The 20998-nt window shown below is 39.7% G+C and overlaps 1 protein-coding gene across 13 annotated transcripts in view; it reads right to left on the bottom strand.

The window, feature by feature from the left end:
* Nucleotides 1–20998, bottom strand: part of CNTN4 (contactin 4) — a 977605-nt gene that overhangs the window by 77702 nt on the left and 878905 nt on the right. For all 13 annotated transcript variants that reach the window (XM_067755248.1, XM_067755246.1, XM_067755236.1 and 10 more), the window contains one exon: nucleotides 4060–4187. In XM_067755248.1, the coding sequence (XP_067611349.1) occupies nucleotides 4060–4187 (128 nt within the window). The remainder of the gene's footprint in view (nucleotides 1–4059; nucleotides 4188–20998) is intronic.

Genomic DNA, 20998 nt, shown 5'->3' with positions numbered 1-20998 from the left:
AGATGGAGAGACATACCATGCTCTTGGATTGGAAGAATCAATATTGTGAAAATGACTATACTACCCAAAGCAATCTACAGATTCAATGCAATCCCTATCAAATTACCAATGGCATTTTTTACAGAACTAGAACAAAAAATCTTAAAATTTATATGGAGACACAAAAGACCCTGAATAGCCAAAGCAGTCTTGAGGGAAAAAAATGGAGCTGGAGGAATCAGACTCCCTGACTTCAGACTATACTACAAAGCTACAGTAATCAAGACAATATGGTGCTTACACAAAAACAGAAATATAGATCAATGGAACAGGATAGAAAGCCCAGAGATAAACCCACACACCTATGGTCATCTAACCTATGACAAAGGAGGCAAGGATATAAAATGGAGAAAAGACAGTCTCTTCAATAAGTGGTGCTGGAAAAATTGGACAGCTACATGTAAGAATGAAATTAGAACACTGCCTAACACCATACACAAAAAAAACCAAAAAATGGATTAGAGATCTAAATGTAAGACCGGACAGTATAAAAATCTTAGAGGAAAACATAGGAAGAAGACTCTTTGACATAAATCACAGCAAGATCTTTTTTGATCCACCTCCTAGAGTAATGGAAATAAAAACAAAAATAAACAAACGGGACCTAATGAAACTTAAAAGTTGTTGCACAGCAAAGGAAACTACAAACAAGATGAAAAGACAACCCTCCGAATGGGAGAAAATATTTGCAAACGAATCAACGGACACAGATTTAATCTCCAAATATATAAACAGCTCATGCAGCTCAATATTAAAAAAAACAAACAATCCAATCCAAAAATGGGCAGAAGACCTAAACAGACATTTCTCCAAAGAAAACATACAGATGGCCAAGAAGCACATGAAAAGATGCTCAACATCACTAATTATTAGAGAAATGCAAATCAAAACTACAATGAGGTCTCACCTCACACCAGTTAGAATGGGCATCATCAGAAAATCTACAAACAACAAATGCTGGAGAGGGTGTGGAGACAATGGAACCCTCTTGCACTGTTGGTGGGAATGTAAATTGATACAGCCACTATGGAGAACAGTATGGAGGTTCCTTAAAAAACTAAAAATAGAATTACCATATGACCCAGCAATCCCACTACTGTGCACATACCCAGAGAAAACCATAATTCAAAAAGACACATGCACCCCAATGTTCGTTGCAGCACTGTTTACAATAGTCAGTTCATGGAAGCAACCTAAATGCCCATCCACAGAGGAATGGATAAAGAAGATGTGATACATATATACAATGGAATGTTACTCAGCCATAAAAAGGAACGAAATTGGGTCATTTGTAGAGATGTGGATGGATCTAGAGACTGTCATACAGAGTGAAGTAAGTCAGAAAGAGACAAACAAATATCGTATATTAACGCATATATGTGGAACCCAGAAAAATTGTACAGATAAACAAGTTTGCAGGGCAGAAATTGAGACACAGATGTAGAGAACAAACGTTTGGACACCAAGGGGGTTGTGGCGGTGGGGGTGGTGGTGGGATGAATTGGGAGACTGGGATTGACATATATATGCTAATTTGTATAAAATGGATAACTAATAAGAACCTGCTGTATAAAAAAATAAATTAAATAAAAAAAAAGAAATTTGTGCAGATGTGAACCAGATCACAGGAACAAAGACAAAAAAAAACACCTAGCATTTTCCTAATATACACCGAAAGAAATAATTACTTAAATTAAAAAAACCCAGTTTAACTCTGGATTGCCTAAAATAATCTGTTATATCATACATGCGGAATCACTGTTTACATTTTACTAGAAGGCAAAAAATGAAGTGTTAAGTTTCTTAACAAAGAAAGAAGTTACTATGTCAGCAACATTTACATCCACCCAAGTAAGGAGGCGATCATTGTGCATTTCATCACTGGTGTCTCTCTAAGCCTTGTACCATAATTCACTACAAGAGGAGCAGCAGGGAATGCTATGCATGGTTAAGAATGTTTTTATCCTGGGGCTGGTGGTACTCCTGGGAGATGGACTCTGATGGGAAAGAGAGGACTTTCCTTTCTGCCAACTATTTTGAGAGCTGAGGAAGTCAGGTTTATGAGAAGGATACTAACCAAACACAGGACATAACTTATTCCTACATGTGAAAATACCCCAGTTTCAACAATACATAGCAGCATATATATGACGTCTCTGCTCAGGTGTTCATAGTCTTTCACAGTCTCAGTCATGTCTTTGTGGCAGGCTCCCTTCTCTTTACTGATTCTCCTAATGGGTGGAAACTTCATGAATTTCCATTTCAATAAGATTTAGAAGGTATGTAGAGCCATTTTGTTAAAATACAAACAACAACAGCAAAAGCAACTACTAGTATTTCCTAAGTGTCAAGCACCATGTTAAGAGGTTCACATGGATAATCTCAGTCATCAAAACAACCCGATGATGTCAGCACTGCTATTATCCCCACACAGGTTAATTATCTCATCCAAGGTCACGGAGCCAGTAAGTGGGAGAAATAAGATCCAAAGCCAGATCTCTCTGACTCTGAGCCCAGCCTCTTCATCACTACTGAAGACTTCTGCCTACTCTTCTCTTTTATCTCCATAACTAGCAAATCATCTATAGTTAGGTGTCAGCTCTGTCATTGATCAGCTCTGAAACCTTGCGGTTCCTCCTGGTCCTAGTCCATCACTAAGTTTCCTTTTGTAGCTGAGAAAGCTATACATTAGCAAAGACGTCTAGCTGAAATTTTGTTTTACAAGTCTTACTAACTTCTTTTTCCTCTGCCCTGTGAAACAGAACGAACACATAGTCACATATCCACACTATTGCTCTGAGCGAATAATAGGTTGAAATAGCTGGAGTCCATCCAAACACAGATTTATGTCTGACTCTTGAACTTACAGTTTTCTATCTGCATAGACAAGTATGTTTATGATAAAAAGGCTTCCATAAGTGGCAGTACTTTTCCAACTTCTAATGACTCCGAAATACATAATTAGGTAATTTTTAGTTTTCTTCTTTAAATTAAAATAGAGGCAAATATTCTTTTGGGGATATTTTAATTTGCCTTAGGCTATCTTACTTCACAGAGGGAGCTACAAATGGGCAAGAGGGAAATAATAAATATGCTATAACACATCTGTATCTATTATAGAGAAACAGGAAAAATGAGTAAGATTTCCTGGCACAGTAGAAAGAACCAGGGAGAATGCAGAATCAGGATTCCTGGGTTCACATCCCTCTTCTGCTACTGGTGACCCTGAGAAACTCACCAACCTAAGCTTTATCTTCCTCAGTCAGATCATTGCCAAGATCCCTGACTCGGGGGCAAGATATAAAGTGATAGAAATGCACATTAAATGTAAATTAAAATCTCATCTCTCACAATTCTTACTTGGTACTTTCAGCCCATTCCATCAACCTGGTGTTGGAATAGACTTACATCCTGTGCCATGCGAAGAGCATAAAGGAGTTTCTGTCTCTACTATAAAGCACCCAGGCTAAGGGATGTGGAAAATTTTCTTTCTTTAAAACCGACAGGGTTGGCTGGGTGACTGAAGCAAAACACAGGGGTGGTCAAAGCCCTTTATTAGTATAATACTCCACATCCATACCTCTGAATAACCAAGGCAGCTCTTTTAAAAAATCGCCAATGTCATTGCTTAAACAATGTTAGCTAAAATTAGTATTTGAGTCGTGGGTTTTTAATTTGTTAGCACAGTGTTCCTAGACATGAATTCCAAATCTATAGAGACTTGAAAGAAATTTAATTAAAGGATTGAAGATAACATTAGTTACAATACTATAATAGCTACAATGGCTGTAATTCTCAAAATTGTATTGGATGATCCTGAAATAAGATAGCTTTTCAATCATATGCATTACCAACAGTTCCCTAAGAATTATTAATCATATCATGTTTGCCATGATGAATTAATTTAGCGACACAGTGATATCTGTACATATTAATATGAAGGATGTCACTTCAATAGATTACATTATTTGAAATGAGGACACACATATTAATCTATATGTTCTCCGGGTTAGTAATTACCTTTTACTACCAGGTTTCCAGTACTGCTAGCAGTTCCGAAATGGTTAGTGGCTATGCAGGTATAACTTCCAGCATCTGATTTAGTCACATTGACGATTCTGAGGCTTCCATCTTCAGAAATGGTAATTCTGAAATCAAAGCAAATAAACCCAAAATGGTAAGTTTATCCCATATGACCAACTGGAAATTATTTCTGTCATTCTGTCATTTTCAAACTATTAAATCATGGCTACATCACTTGACAGCTTCATCTTTAGGATATTCGTCTATATACACATGATTAGGATGCATGACTTAGTACTCTTAATACTTTTCTTGCTAATATGGTCTCAACAGTCTGTTGGAATAACTATTAGAAAAAGGAGACTCGTTGTAACCATTCTCTCTCTTCGACAGCTCTAACCACATTATGCAAACAGAAGGCTTACTGTAGATAACCGTTAGTCTTAAAACTGCTGAAGAATAAGAAAACATAAATCCCTTGATGGGCCACTTTATGCATTTTCATTGAAAGTGTTTTCTTCTAGATGAGAAGGCTTAAATTAAATGAGTTACTATTAAGCATATTTCTTTCTGAAATATGTCAGACAATACACTTTTAAAAAGATGCAAAAACTGAACTTAAAAAATTAAAATATTCCACAACAAGGTATGACTTTGGCAAAATAGCAAATGTAGATGGCCATCTCAGGGCCCACAATTAGGGACAAATATCTGCTACCAGGTGGGAAGGAAACACTTTCACTGACAGACACAAAACTGGAACAGGAAGGATTTGAGAGGACCCTGTTTTAAACTTGACTACAGCTGAAGGGAGAGATGCAAAGATGAATAAGACACACAGCATGGCTTAGAGGCTAGCTGGAGAAATAAGAAAGGTACACAGATGGCCCATTCAAGGTAAATGCCTGTTGAATCTTCACTGTATCTTTCAAATCTACCCACTTCTGTCTATCTCTTCTGCTCCCTCTTTTTCACCCAACCCTTCACGACAGCCTCTTAAATGATATATTTCTACGCCTGCCCCTCAAACGCATTCTTCAGTCAGTGGCCAGGGAATCTTTTAAAATATAGATCAGACTACGTCACCCCCCAGGCTTAAAGATCCTTCTTTGGCTCTGAGTTGCACTCAGAAGAGATTCTTTCCTAGAACCTACAAAGCCTAAGGGATCTGGCCTTTGCCCTTCTCTAGCCTACTTTATTTCACCTTAATCTTTCTACCCTTCGGTGAACTCTAGTCACACTGGCCTTCTGCAAGTTCTTAGCGTATCTGAACCCCTTTCTCACCGCAGGACCTTTCTGTTTGCTGTTCTGTCTGCCTTGATATCAGGGCATAGCTCTCACCTTCATACCCTCTCAGGACCTCAAGCTGTCCCTTATAGACTTTTCCTGACTCACATTTCTAAAGTGAATTTCCCTTTTCCTGTTATTCTCTTTTCCTGCAGCCACTTTATTTCCTCCCATTCAACACAATCCAGAAGTTTCGTTTACTAGTTAACTGTCCTATCACATGGAATATCAGCTTCTCTGAGGGCAGGGACTGTGTTTGCTTGAGGACTCAATCTCCTGGATCTAGTACACAGGACCGACATGTAGTAGATGCCCTGTAAGCATCTGTTAAGTGACAGGGTGAATGAGTAAATAAATATCATAAAAGAAAAATCAATATTATGTTATAGGAATTCAGAGTCACTGAACCACTTGGCAGTAGTTCCAACCTTAACAGAGTCCTTTACAAAAGGACTAGGATGGGCACAGCTTTACTTAATAGAATTTTGGCTAACAGTTTAAAATCAAGGGAAGGTTTAGATGCACCGGGTCACAAATGCTGCATCTACTTTTCTCAAAGGCTCTTAGGGATAGAGAAGTGACAGCCTTCCTGACGACCCACTCCAGGTTCTATGATTTAGGCTGATGAGACAGTATGATGGTGTGAGAACTCTACAAAGGATGTTGGCATCAGAAGGATGGGTGTTCAAATTGCAGTTCTATCAGCTCTAGCTGTGTGACTGGACGAAGGCAACTTGCTTAACTTTTTCAGTTTTAGCTTCCTCATCTATAGAATAGAGCTCGTAGCACCAATCTTCTAGGATAACAGTAAAAACTTACGTAAGAGGGTCAGTGAGATTCCTGGTATTTATTAGGTAGTAGTTCTCTTTTATCTTCAAAACTGTCCTCTTATTTAATCATTGGTATATATGGGGAAAATGGGACACCATTCTCTTAATATAGTTATTAAATCATCCTGCTTCATGCACTCCATCTATCACATGTGACAACCTGAAGGCAATATGCGAATTAACTGGGTCATCCCAAATCAATGTACAGGATACAGACAAGGAGGCCCTCTGTTCATTTACACCATAGGTATACACATAACACTTGTTCAATAAAGAACGTATGATACCCCATTAGCCAAAGAGCAGAATGTACTTACAAAAATAGAGTGGTGATGAATTCCTAATTACCTCAATAATCACAAAAATAGCTTTAAAGGAATTAATCATATTCCCATTTACAAAATAATTTGCTGGACACTGTGAAACGTTGGCATACGAGAACTCAATAAGGAAGGTGACAGACATTTGTGTTTTCGACATGGAGTCTACTTCCACGAAGTAACATAGGCCTACGGTGTATTAAACGCTCTGAGGGGTGAGCTGACTCTTTCAAAGCACCAAATTTATACCATTTAAAATTCCCCAAACCTAAAAAGCCTGTATCACACTGCATACTGTATAATGCCAAAGGATATGAATAAGGAAACAAGCACAGGATTTGTCATCAGATGACCTGGGTCCTAGCCTTCACCCTGATACTTGCTAAGTGTATGACCTGTGGCCAAATGACTTATGCTCCAAGACAAAAAGGTTTCTCACTACTGACATTTTGGACCAGAGAAGTCTTTGTCCTGGGGAGGATGTTTAACAGCATCTTTATCCTCTACCCACTGTACTCCAGTAGCTCTGCCCCTCCTCCCAAGTCGTGACAAACAAAAATATCTCCCAAATGTTCCCTGGGGGCAAAATCACCCCAAGTTGAGAGCCACTGATCTACATCAGTCTTTATTTTTTAATGACACAGGATACTATGATGATTGTCTTATACAATAGATAATATACGTGAAAGTTTCTATAAACTGTAAAGTGCCGTACACATGTTTTTCCCAGTGTCATTTCCATCCGTGCATCCCTAATTTTGGTATTTCCATTGCACAAAAGGCACCCAACATATTGTGGCTACTCAGCTATGGGACCCAGCTAGCTCTTCACAACCTCTCACAAGGCTCTTCTTTCCCTTTATGGAAATCCATTGTTTCCTCAAAACTTCCCTGTCCAATTTCCTACGGGTCTCATGAAATGAGAAAGGAAATTTACAAACTACTGTACTGCCCATCTTCAAGATTTTAGTGGCTCACAGGGGTTTAGTGTGTTAATCTTCCCATTGTTTTTCACAAAGAGTTGAACAAAGAGCTAAGCCTCCAGTGCTAGAGTTCCAGACGATGGAGAAGATCAGTGAAGGAGAAAATTTGTAGAAGGATTTGTAATTTTTAGTAGCTGTCATTAAATCACATCACACTTCTGTGGCCGCTTACTCTTCCTAGGGATAATCCAATTGTGGGCGCAATATGAAGTTGGGAGAACTGCTCTTTTGGGAAATTCAACCACTTCCTTATCTGAGCAATGCAGTGTAGTGAATAAGGACATATGATCTGGAACTCAACTGTCTAGCCTCAAATCAGGCTTGGACCAGTTACGAGCTATGTGACTTCGGGTAAGTTAATGTCTCCGTATCTAAATTTTTTAATTTGAGATACTGTAATAATAAAAGTAACTATAGGGCTTCCCTGGTGGTGGTTGAGAGTCCGCCTGCTGATGCAGGGAACGCGGGTTCGTGCCCCGGTCCGGGAAGATCCCACATGCCGTGGAGCGGCTGGGCCCGTGAGCCACGGCCGCTGAGCCTGTGTGTCCAGAGCCTGTGCTCCAAGGCGGGAGAGGCCACAACAGTGAGAGGACCCCGTACCGCAAATAAATAAATAAATAAAAATAAAAGTAACTATATCCATAGGGTTGTTGTAGAGATGTGCAGTGCTGAGAACAGTGCATGGCACATAAAATGCACCATGTAAGTGCACTAGCCAGATGCTCTATTAACTAAAGCTCTATTCCCGCCTAGATCCATTGTTTCAAGCATTAATAAAGGCCTCTGTTAAGACTAAGACTACTCTGCAGTAGTCCTTCCCCTCTGAAGTCCGGCAACACATGATCATGCTTAAGGAACACACCGGTGACCACAAGTTGTCATGGAAGGGGATGAAAAACTGGACTCATGCACTTGTAGATATCTACTATCTACCTCCTGTATACCAGGCCTCTATAAATCAGGAGGACCTTAGATGGTTATGTAACTAGAAATGATTCCACTGTGTTATATACCATAATGCACACATTTGTATAAATGTATAGAAAAAGCGGCATTACTTTTTCCAGTGGAGAAGCTGTTTCCCGTACTATCTAGAGTATAAAGATGGGCAAGGACGCAGGAGGCCTGGCCAATCAGGAGACCCTATTCTCCTCTCTGAAGTGATTGGTTTAGAAATAGGCAAGTCACCAAAATCAGGAGCCATTTGAGGAAACCATCTTTCTGCTGAATTGTTAAGTCTGGAGATGGGCGCCTAGAACTGTTGGCAGTCGTTTTGCCTGCCAAAGAAATCATGTCTTCAAGAAGCCAAGCAAAGATAAATAGAGCCCAAGGGACACAGAGAATAGGAGAGGTAGAGACCTTACGACATCTTTGAACCCCTGTTTCCATCCATGCCTGAAGGCTGCAGTTTCCTTTGGATGCTCCGGTCATACGAGTCACCAATTTAAGATATTAGAAATTGGGTCCTCAGCCCTTATAACTGGACGAATCCAATCTCTTAAAGAAATTACCGAACTTGTTCAGGAGATGGTGGCAGTGAACGTGGAGAGGAGGGAATAGATTCTGCAGATGATTCTGTGATGCCACCTCCATAGAACTTGCTGCTAGAAGACTGATTAACTCCACTATGGAGGAATAACCATGGGGTTCTGAGTATGAAAAAACTGACATCAGCTTCTTCACACCCAGCTGTAACATATACCATTTATTCCTGCAAATAAAAGCTAACTATACAATGACCTATTGCTTTGAATCTGCTTTTTGGGAATTTGATGAGGGATGAATTAGCTACAGAGCTAACACTTGGCCTTGGGGGCTAATTTGGATGAACTCAAGGAACTTCTGAAATGCACCTCAATACTAATATTTAGATACTTGCTTCCCTTCAATGTGGATCCTATACCAAATTAGAAAAAGTATTTTTCACCTAATACTACTGCATCCATTTTTGTTCTATGAATAAAGTGCCTAAATCCAGTTCAAGGACAGTTTCATTTTCATGTCTATTTCTTCATGAGGTTTCAAAGTTTCTACTTCATTTTTGTTTCCCTGTTTCAGACTACTGACTGACCTGTAGCTATTAGCTTGATATTGAACTCTGACTCCTCCTAATACTCACGCATAGTGATGGAGTTAGATAAAAAGAATTGAAAATGTAAATCTGTTTCTGGCTTAGAAGAGAAAAGTTAACCTTGACCTACCTGCTCTTTTTAAAACATTGATAAGTATCAGAGAAAAGTCAAAGATGATAAATCAGCAAGCAGTAAAAATAAAAGTATGACATAGGACTTAACTTTCTCTACAAGAGAAGAGGTCATCTAATTCACAACATAATAAATTACCAATCACACAGAGAAGCAGTTGTTCCTCCACTGTCATTTGGAGACTTCAGATCCATAGTGGCTGGGAGCATATTTGGAATTATGAGACAAATTGAATCTCTCTTTCTCAGTATGAGGCTCTGGGTTACAGCCATTGAAGAGCTGACCTTGTCAGTCCTATAAATCTAACCCTGTCTGGGGACATTGGACCTTTAAACATGCTGATCTTTTCTTTTTGGGGGCTTTAGTAACAGAGGACAAAAACTGCCAACTCCGCAATATCCTGTCACCCTACAGAGGAGGGTTATTCTAAAATGGCGACCTATGATGTTCTGGGTAATTCTCCATGGAAGCCCAGTTGCTGATGACAGAGGCAGCATGTCCTCGCCTGCCTCTGAGTCATAAGGAAACACTTCCCTTATAAGTAAATCCCTTTAAAGTGCAGCTTAGAAAATCACTTCTCCCCTTCTGCAAAGGGAGGAATTATGGATTGATAATTTCCTTTCAACAGACAATGGAAGTATCAAACTGTTAAGTTAAATTTAATATTATCTTTAATATTGTTAGATCATGACTCACTTAAAATTTTACGTAATTAAAAAAAAAAACAAACCTCAAAGGGTCACAACAGGTTGCCCCTTTCTTTTATACATGATGAGTTCCAGAAAACATGTTTGGAAGTTGAAAACCTGAATGTCAAAGAATCGGTTTATATGTTATACTGGGAGTGAACACTGGCGGAAGGTTGTGGGGAAGGAACAGTTAGGGAATTTGGGATTGACATGTACACACTGCTGCATGGATAACCAACAAGGACCTACTGTATAGCACAGGGATCTCTGCTCAATGTTATGTGGCAGCCTGGATGGGAGGGCAGTCTGGGGGAGAATGGATACCTGTATATGTATGGCTCAGTCACTTTGCTGTGCACCTGAAACTATCACAACACTGTTCATCGGCTAAACTCCAATATAAAATAAAAAGTTAAAAAAAATTAAACAAATGAAAAAACTTCAAACACGGTCAACAGAAGCACTGCTACGTCTCAGCTCAAGCAAACTGACAGGATGGTGGGGTGCTGTCACAGGACCCCTGATCCCAGGAACCACAGGTGATGCCCTAGAATGAGGAACTGCCTAGCCATAGATGCGTTTGCTTCATTCTGCAACAGAATTTTCTTTTAAACCAAATAATTGGGAGAGTTCACGTAAAAACTCATTCCTGGCTAATTTTGGCAAATGGGAAGATGGGGTAGTCCTGCAACACTTCCCCTCAGGGCACCAGTGGGCTAGAGGAAAGGAGGGGGAAACTCCTTTAAGCAGCTGGTGGGCTTTGTAGCTCCCACCATCCCTGGCTTGAACAGCTCATTAATGTCTCTACCTCACTCCTGTGGCCTTTTGAAATTACTTTAAACCTTCCTGATGTGCTGAGCTCATGGGATAGGGCTTGGGGGTAGCCTTTAGGTTTAAGGCCACACTTGCTTCCCTCTTGGACTCTCCCCACCCCAGACATCCCAAACAGAACAGAGCAGTGGGATTCGAGGAGAAATTGGGCTTTGTATTCGTTTCCTAGAACTGCCATAGCAAAGTATCAGGAACCGGGTGGCTCAAACCAAGAGGAATTTCTGGTCCCACAGTTCTGGAGAGCAGGAGTTTGAAATGAAGGCACTGGCAGAGCTGGCTCCTTTCGGAGGCTCTGAAGGAGAGTCCTTCTTGCCTCTCGTACCTTCTGGCGACAGTCAACCATCCCTGGTGCTCCTTGGCTTACCGATGCATCACTCCAATCTCTGACTCCATCCTCACAGGCAGTTCTTACTGTGTGTCTCCCCACGTCGTCTTCCCTCTGTGCATGTGTCTGTACCCAAATCTCCCTCTTCCTACAAGGACCCCAGTCATTGGTTTAAGGTCCATCCTAATCTAGTATGACTTCATTTGAACTTCAGGTAGATATGAAACCTAAGGGACATTCTTCAACCAATCATAAGTGTTAAGAATGGAAACCCACCAGAATTATTGGTCTAGGTTGAGCAAGCAGCTTCAGCGCCTACTTCGCAGCCGTCAGAGGATAAGGAGAAGGGGTGATGTGGGGGGCAGAACCATCACACGTGGTCTCCCCAGTGCATCCACTTCCCTTCTCCATGGGCCTGGCCCTTTTCCCCAAGAGTAGCTAAAAGAGACTTGAAATTATCGCTCTTTAGGTGGTAATAAACTAATAATCACGTGTGGTGGACATATATACACTACCAAATGTCAAATAGATAGCTAGTGGGAGGAAGCCGCATAGCACAGGGAGATCAGCTCGGTGCTTTGTGACCACCTAGAGGGGTGGGACAGGGAGGGTGGGAAGGAGATGCAAGAGGGAAGGGATATGGGGATATATGTAAACATATAGCTGACTCAATTTGTTATACAGCAGAAACTAACATACCATTGTAAAGCAATTATACTCCAATAAAGATGTTAAAAAAAATAATCACATGCAGAGTCTGAAGGACAGTTTGATGTGGTAATGGATAATGTGTAGAAGGGTAAAAGTCCAAGAGGAAAACAAGGATTAAGGCCTACCTCCAATTTCAATTTTTTCTTTAATTAACCCAGTTTATTTGTTGGAATCAAGTAGAACTTCCATTCTATCTGTTCTTTGTTGTCTAGACGATTAATTAGTATTTATTTTGATGTTAAAATTATGGTCAAAATTAGGTAGAGGAGGTCTCTACCAAACGGTGACCTACGGTTTTCTAAGTAGTTCTGCATAGAAGCCAAATTGCTGGAGAGCAGCCGTATCTTTACTTGTCCTTGAGGCAATGGAAATACAAAATAGTTTTAGAATATGACACCCATGAAGTAGTCAAAACTCTGAAGGAGTGGAGAGGTGGTAAGGAAGAGACAAAGATTTGTCTTTTCAACCTATCAACTAGAGAATCAGCCTGTGACCAACAGACCTGAAGACGTATGTACTCAGAGCTATCCCTGGCTTTGTGCCAGCTGAGAAACAGGAAAAGCCTGGCAGGTTAACTGGCATTGGTATGCTGTAGACATCAGCAAAACACACCGAAACACTGCTCTGAAGAAAAAAAAATAGGACTTGTTTGGGTTTGAATTTGGCTATCTATTTTCGTAAAATTCAAAAGATATTTTAATTTTTGTGATGGTTAATTTTACGTGTCAGCTGGACTGGGCTAAGGGATGCTCAGATAGCTAGTAAAACATTATTTCTGAGTGTGTCTGGGAGGGTGTCTCTGGAAGAGATTAGCATTTGAGTTGGTGGAGAGAGTATAGATTGCCATTGCCAATACGGACGGTCATCGTCCTATCTTTAGAAGGCCTGATAGAATAAAAAAGCTGAGGAAGGGAGAATCCGTTCTCTCTTTGAACTGGGACACCCATCTTCTCCTGACCTTGGATGTCCGTGCTCCTGATTCTTGGACCTTTAGGCTTGGACTGGGACGTATGCCTACTCTCAGGCTTTGGAACTCTGAATGACACCACCAGCTTTCCTGCTTCTCCAGCTTGCAAACGGCAGACCGCGTGACCTCTTGCCTCCATAAATGTGTGAGCCCACTTCTATAATAAACCTTCTCCTATATATCCTATTGGTTCAGCTTTTCTGAAGAATGCTGGCTACTACAACTTTTAACTGGAATTTGCTTGAGTTTATATACTTAATTTCAAAAGATACATGGAAATGCTCAGCCTGATTGGGGAGAATGAATTATCCTGGTTTATGAAAGAAAGTCTGTTTCGTAGTAAGGCGCAATTTATAAAGAGTCAACTGAGAGCTCTAGAAGATGGCTTTCCTCCCCATCTTAAGAATAAAGGATGCTTTGGATGACCAATTTAAGTGAAGGTCAGTGGGAAGAAACTTACTCTAAGGGTGGTTTCAGGCCAGCCTGTCATTGATCTTTCTGTGTAATGTCCAAGGCAGCAATAGACATCGCTATTGAACAGACACCCTGGTGATAAAGTTCCCTTAGAGATAATTTGCTTTCTGTCGTCAGATTCGAATTTAATAAACCAGTGAGCAACCTGTGTGTTTCTGCCTGCAGAACAATTGGCAGTTCAGAGCTACTGCCCTTGCCTGCAGCACTGCTGGAAAAAGAAAATAAACTCATGTTTGTTTAACCTGGTTTGATCCGGCTCTAATTTTCTCGGAACAACAGTTTTAAAAGATTCATAAAATAACCTGGAAGGATCTATCTGCTCAGGGCAAGAGGAGTATTTAATATTGTAAGGTTCATTTTAATTATTCTTTATGACATGGTGTGTGGATGAACGTAGGAAATACATTTCTTGGGCAGGAAAAACTTTGTAATTTTCTGCATTACAAATAACACTAAAAATACCATGTTTGGGGGAGAAGAAATAAAATACAGGACATGGTTTTGTCTAAAATTTGTTTCTTAAATTGCTACCTTTCATTCAGGTAGTACTTCTCTGTGTCTCTATTAATATAAGACTTAGAATTCCTTTTCTCCAGTTTCTTATGACCTGAGATAATTTCAAATAAATTTACAAGGCATTGGGAAGATAAAGGAGGTGGGGACAGGAAGGTAATATAATATTTTATTTTCTGTACCTCTACGTATTTTTATTAAAGCAAGAAAATGAGAAAAAAACTTATTATTAAGCTACAGGCACTCAGGAAGTTTTATGTAACAACCTCTTAGGACACTAGAATAGTTTAATAACCAACTGCAGCTGTCTTTAGAAATCATTGGAAATAAAGAAGACATGCACAGAAATGGACCAAAAGACCCAGAGGAATAGCTGCAAATATACTCAGTTGAGCGTTGGGCAGGGCAAGGTGTGAGAAAGCTTATTAAGCACCTACAGTGTACTACTGGATGCTGTTGAGTGCTTGCACTTATCACATTTAATCTGCACAACAATCCTGAGAAGCGTTATTATTCCAATTTTTCTGTTGAGAAAAATGAAATCCAGAGAAGTGAATGAAAATGTCCAAGTTTAGTTAACAAGGGATGGAGTACAGTTTCTAACTCAGATCTCACTACAAAGCCTGCACTCTTTCTACCAAACCATCCTGCGGGGTTGGAGGGCCCAGGAAAGAAACGAAACAGGAAGCAGAAGAACATTATAACCACGTGTGAGAGGTTTTCCTTAAATTTGCCATTAGATCTTTGATTATAATTAAATACATTTTTTTTTGGCTTTTTCATTTTACTTGTTGAAACTGCTTTTTCTAATATTGAGAAATGTGTGTTCACACTATTGTCTCAAAGCAGAAGCAAAAGGAAAGAATGTATAAAAACACAGCAAAGTTGTAATCACAGAAGGTTCCTTTACTGGGAAGTGACTAAAATGCCTGGAAGACAATGTTCATTATTAATTAGAAAGGGAGGGTCACTATATAGATTACATAATTTAGTAAGTAGAAGAGGCTTCTACAGCACAAATAGCTATACTGGCTATGTTGGAGAAAAAAATGTTTTAATTTGATTACGTACCCGACTTTCCTTTGGGAATTGCAGGATCATGGTTTATGTGCTTCAACCCCTCAACCCAGGACTTTATAACACTGCTAAGAGAGAAAATCAAAGTGGAGTCTCCTAGTTCCTGCAATATCACGATAGAACCCCACTATCAGGGCCCAGCAACAATTCCGTAAGTCCCCCCTGCCCTGCACACGAGTGGCACCTATCAGTTTTTGCCTTCTACAAAAGAACATAAACTCCTAACTGTATCACCGTAATGGTCTTACAATCTAAACTTTCCCAAACTCCCCAGCATGCTCCCGGTTTCTGTCATATTCATGTAGTACCAGATGGCTTGAATCCTTGCTCCAATATTTATTAGACACGTGACTTGGGAAAGTCTCTTAGCCTCTCCGGGCTCCAGTTTGCCATCTCTAAAATAAAAATAACAGCACCTCCATTTCACAGGGTTTGTGAGAAGGTTAAATGTAAAAATACCCATGAAACATTTATAACTGTGGTGGTGCATAGTAATACCTAATAAATGTTAGCTGCAATGATCATTTTTACTATTATTATTTTCTGCATCATTATAATTAATAGTCACAATATTTTCTTTAAATGGCTCAAAGTTTAAAATTAAAGTAATTAAATAAAGGAAACCAGTATCACTTGTCATAAATAGATGCTAAAGATAAAAATAAATATGATAAAAACATACCTAAAATATCACATTCTAGCTGGGTGTGCTTATCTGCCAGGATACTGAGCTGACAGCCTGCTTTTTCTTTGGCAAAAGAGGTATTAACCAGGATTTCAAAAGTGTTCAGACACAGTACGACCAGACTGACTTTCTCCCTGGTGGACTCACGAAAGACAGAGAACTACGTGGTTCACTGGCATTCAATGTCTGTATACTGTGTACCGTCCTTGGAGAGGCGCAAGTCTTATACTTTGTGAAACACACATCTATTTCAACCATGTTCCCAAGATCAAGCTCCCTTTACAATATTATGACCAAGTGGGCCATCAACCTGTGTTGGGCAGGTCCCATTACTGCAAATTCATGACACTGCAAGGTTGTCCAATCTACTCACATGGCATTTGTCATATACTGCCTCAATATCCCATCACCCCACCTACCCAAAGAATTTCCAGAAATCAGGGCCCAGGTCTTACACTTCTTTCTGTCCCCTTATTATTTCATATACTCCTTTACGTACAAAGAGGTACACAGTAAATATATTGATAATTGGATGAAAATTCAGTCTTGAGAACTGTAGAGACACTAGTGACACCTCCTTGGATGAAAACCTTGATTTCTAACCTTTTTTGGTGGGTGGAAGTCAGAGATCTCTTTAAGAACAGGAAGCAAATTATAACATTCTCCCTCCCCCACAAATGCAACAATGTACATTGTTTTTGAAAGTGCATAAGCCTCCTAAAGCTCCCCCTGACCCATGGCACAAGGCTAAAGAGAAATCATTGCCCTGGAGTAAACAGAGATGCCATAAAAATTTTAGTCATGAAAGTGTGTAAACTGTATTACTGTTTTCTATGAAGCTCAGTAAAAAGACTCTACATGCTGAAATTAATATTGGGTATTTTCTTTTCCAGGGGAATCATTTGTATGTGCCCTGTACCTGCAAGTGTATTTTGCACTGGAGAAACTTCCACGATCAACCTGAGTCCTTGCCCCAATCTTCTTTTCTCTCAACGAATACTCAACCAAGTGTCATGTGAAAAATGTACACAGGAACCTCATGGTTATACTATTTTTTCCTCCCTGGCTAGAAAAGAAAGTGATTTCTTTTCAAGGAAGAGTCTTCACTCTTTTCGGACAAACCACCGAAAAAGAACTGTGAAGTCACATAGGTAATGGGTTCCAATAAATAATTCTCATGATGACAGAACATTTAAGGAATTGATATATGGGTCCGCCTCTACTTAATAGCCAAAGTCTGCAAGGACCTTGCCCTAATTCCAAGGGGAAGCTGATGACAGAAGAGGTGAAGAGCTTAAGAAAGAAGCTTAAGAAAGAAGCAGGAAGCTCTTATAATTAAAGGTGTCTTGGGGACAGACAGAAGATAGTAATTTAGATATGTCAGTGATAAGGGGAGTTCGATAAGGATGTTCCCGGGGCGGGTTTTTTTTTTTTTTTTTTTTTTTTGCGGTACGCGGGCCTCTCACTGTTGTGGCCTCTCCCGTTGCGGAGCACAGGCTCCGGACGCGCAGGCTCAGCGGCCATGGCTCACCGGCCTAGCCGCTCCGCGGCATGTGGGATCCTCCCAGACCGGGGCACGAACCCGTATCCCCTGCATCGTCAGGCGGACTCTCAACCACTGCGCCACCAGGGAAGCCCGCCGAGGCGGGTTTTGAAGAGAAAAGATCATCGTGAATCTGACTTACTTAAAGTGAAGGACAGGATAATATCTGAACGTATTTGTACTGTATTTATGTACAAAAGAGTTTTCTGGCAAATCCTCCTCTAATAATCAGCACACCACATTTCTTGGAAAATCTGGTAAATGAGGCTTTTGCATAAATGTTAAACTTGAATGATGAAAGGAATATAGTAGCCCTGAAAATACTGATAATCTCAAGCAACAAACCAAATGTGCTACCATTCTTTTTCAAAGGATTCACAGTACTGAATTATTCAAATTGGATATCTCTAATCATTAAAAAATTAGACTGGCTGATACGAGCCCCAAAACTCTTGAAATCCTGCTTAATACCTCTTTTGCCAAAGAAAAAGCGGGCTGTCGGCTCAGCATCCTGGCAGATAAGCACACCCGGCCAGAATGTGATATCTTAGGTATGTTTTTATCGTATTTATTTTTATGTTTAGCATCTATGCTTTTTTGCTTTGCTTTGCTTATGTGTCCAGCATCTCAGCGATGCAGAATTGTTAGACGTGTTTGCCTTGGGGAGATGATAAGATTCAGATAAAGAACTTACTAGAAGCTTTTTCTTGATTGTGTGCCTGGGAGTGAATAAATCAGTGGGTGTGTGTATGTGTGTGTACATCTATGAGTTTGGTCCAAAAATGAGGAGCAGAACGCTGCTTAATATTTACGAGTTAGAGTGATATATGAGAAAACTGATGTGAAGAGTAAATTCATTTGTAAAAATGAAGTAACCTGAATAACAAGTGATTTAGGATATTCGCTTTGTAGCGGTCAAATAGCAGAGTGAAACAAAGTTGAAGAGGGTATAAAACGTCAGGAGGTCTGTATAATTAATCAGCAATCCTACAAAGTATGCCATAAATTAGAGCTACAATTATACTACTGTGCTTGGAAAATAAGAAACTGGACTTTTTATATAAGCACTCAGACTTAATTTTAAAAATCTATCTCTAGCATAATGTAAAGTGCACTTTAGGAAATGTGGCTAAAAGAGCTGATGCTTCCATCGCTGCTATTTACAACCTAATTTGCAAGTTTTTACAGCATCTTAATAGTTATATTGCAGTTAAGAAAGAAATAGGTTGCCATTTTTGAAGGTCCTGTCAAGAAATAAAACTTTAAAAGGCACTGGAAGATAAAGCTTCTCTGGATGCTAAAATTTACTACGAACAATTTTCCTTTTTTGAAATTAAGTATAAAATTTACTTTTAAAATATAAGTTGTATCTTTGCAATTTTCAACTTCATTTCTTTCTACAGACAATATACTCCAAGGTATTCATTGTACTAAATTATTTATTCCAAACATTCCAGAATTTTGCATTGTTTTTACGTTATGGGTAAAGATCTGTATAGTTCGGAAGAAAAATGTTTGCTGAGTATAAATTACAACACGCGTGGGGTTCCTTGCCAGCTTATGTTATACCACTGAAATGATTCCAGGTCATTCACTAGGGTCACTTTTCTGAGAAAAGGACATTAAGGGAGGCCCTACACAGGGGAAGAGTCTGTTTTTGACTTTCTACACACATCCAGCCATTCTCTATCATTTGCCCACGTAGCCTCTCAGAATAAGCCCTAAATTATCAGCTTTTAAGTATACTAGTCATCTTCCTAATTTTGGTAGCCTTCTCAAGCAATAAAATAAGGAAACACAGAGTCCTTCATTCTTGGTCTGCTCTACGTTTTAGCCTAAATATAATCAGGCCACAGATATTTCCTGAGCAATTGTTACATAAAAGGCACTGTGATAACCACTACAGGGGATTCAAAAGGAAAGCAGCAGCATTTCTCTGATCAACAAGTTCTCCTGTGGAGTGGACATCTACTGTATTGCCTGCCTAGAATCCATTCCTGTTTGTCTAGTAATATTAATAACCCCTATTTTCCTTTGGGGATCCATGTCTCCCTATTCTCAGGCCACAGAGTTTGGTGGTTATAACACCATCCTCTGAGTACCAGGTTGTTCATGTGACTCAGGCATGGCCAGTGAGAGCATCCCATGCTCTTGGTTAAGGTGACTGGTTCAGGGGTAGGCATGTGACTTAGTCTAGGCCAATCAGGGTAAATGAGTGTTATCCTAAGACACTTACTAACACAAATGGAAAAGAGGTAAGCATTTCCTACTGGAGTTACTAAAACGGAAGACGATCTGCCAAGGGTCACCTCTAATTCATATCGGGGAATAGTTTGCCTGAGAAAGAAACCAAGAGAAATCAAGTCTTGAAGATATTCCTCTAGCACAGAGACCAAACTCTGGAGTTTTCAGGTACGTGAACCAGTAAACTCTCTTTGAAGGGTGATGAAAATATTCCAAAACAGGATCACGGTGATACTTGCAAAACAGCAAATTTACTAAACCTCGTTGAATTTTACACTTGAGATGGGTGAATTTTATGGTATGTAAATTACACCTCCATAAAGTTGTTTAAAAATCCATTGTGTGCCAGTTTGAGTTGGGTTTCTGTTATCTGCAATCCAAGGAGTTGGGACAAATACACAGTCTTACTGGTGAGAGTGTGGACAGAGGAAATATTTGTATGGCGAGAGATGACGCGTCAAATGGTGAAACACCAGAAGGGGTCATTGTGGGTGCTTAGGCTGATTATAACTGTCCACTTCCTTATCTACCTCCTCACTAGCCTCTGAGCTCATGAAATATAGTTCTTTTCCTCTCTCTGCTCAAAGTCTAGTGCAGGGATGACTCAGAGACACTATAAACATGTTTGTTCTGTGGTAGTGGCAGTGGAGCTGCTGGGAAGCTGTTCTTGTGAGAAATAGCTTGTGGAAAGAGAGTGAATTCAAAATGCCCTTGATTGTATGACACACAAGAGGAAGTGTTTGGCTTTCCTTTTGGTACCTCATCAGAAAATGCTTTTCTGCCTTAAAACAAAATCAGTCAAAGTTTGTCGTTAGTTCTATGTCTGTTTCCCAGAAAATTCAGGCAAAAATTATTTGACACAAAGAAGTCTGAACTGGGCAAATTCCCTGGATAACTGCTAAAATTTTCACCTTGCTTTGTCTACCTGGGGACAGAGTTCTTTGGAGGGATTATATAACCCAATACATTTAGGTTGGCCCCTCCACATTTTTTCTCAGCACTGAAGCATTTCTTTAGCTGTTTAGGAACACATTCCAAAGTATGAAATGATACATTCAGATATTTATCTTACTTTGGAGGAAGGAGGAGAAAAAAAACATATTGTAATCAACTTCCAAGACGCTTAGAAAGTGATTTTCTTGTGACAAAAAATACATACATGCCCACAGATTCTCTACTCAGTTCAGCTGCTGACAAACATTTTTGGAACTGTTCTTGAGATTCATGCAGAAAAACAGCAAACGCAATCTCAG

This window comes from Pseudorca crassidens, chromosome 10 (genome assembly GCF_039906515.1).
Source record: "Pseudorca crassidens isolate mPseCra1 chromosome 10, mPseCra1.hap1, whole genome shotgun sequence".
In the NCBI taxonomy this organism is placed as follows: Eukaryota; Metazoa; Chordata; class Mammalia; order Artiodactyla; family Delphinidae; genus Pseudorca; species Pseudorca crassidens.
The sequence above is the reverse complement of the archived record's forward strand: the minus strand, read 5'-3'. Positions and strand labels throughout refer to the sequence as shown.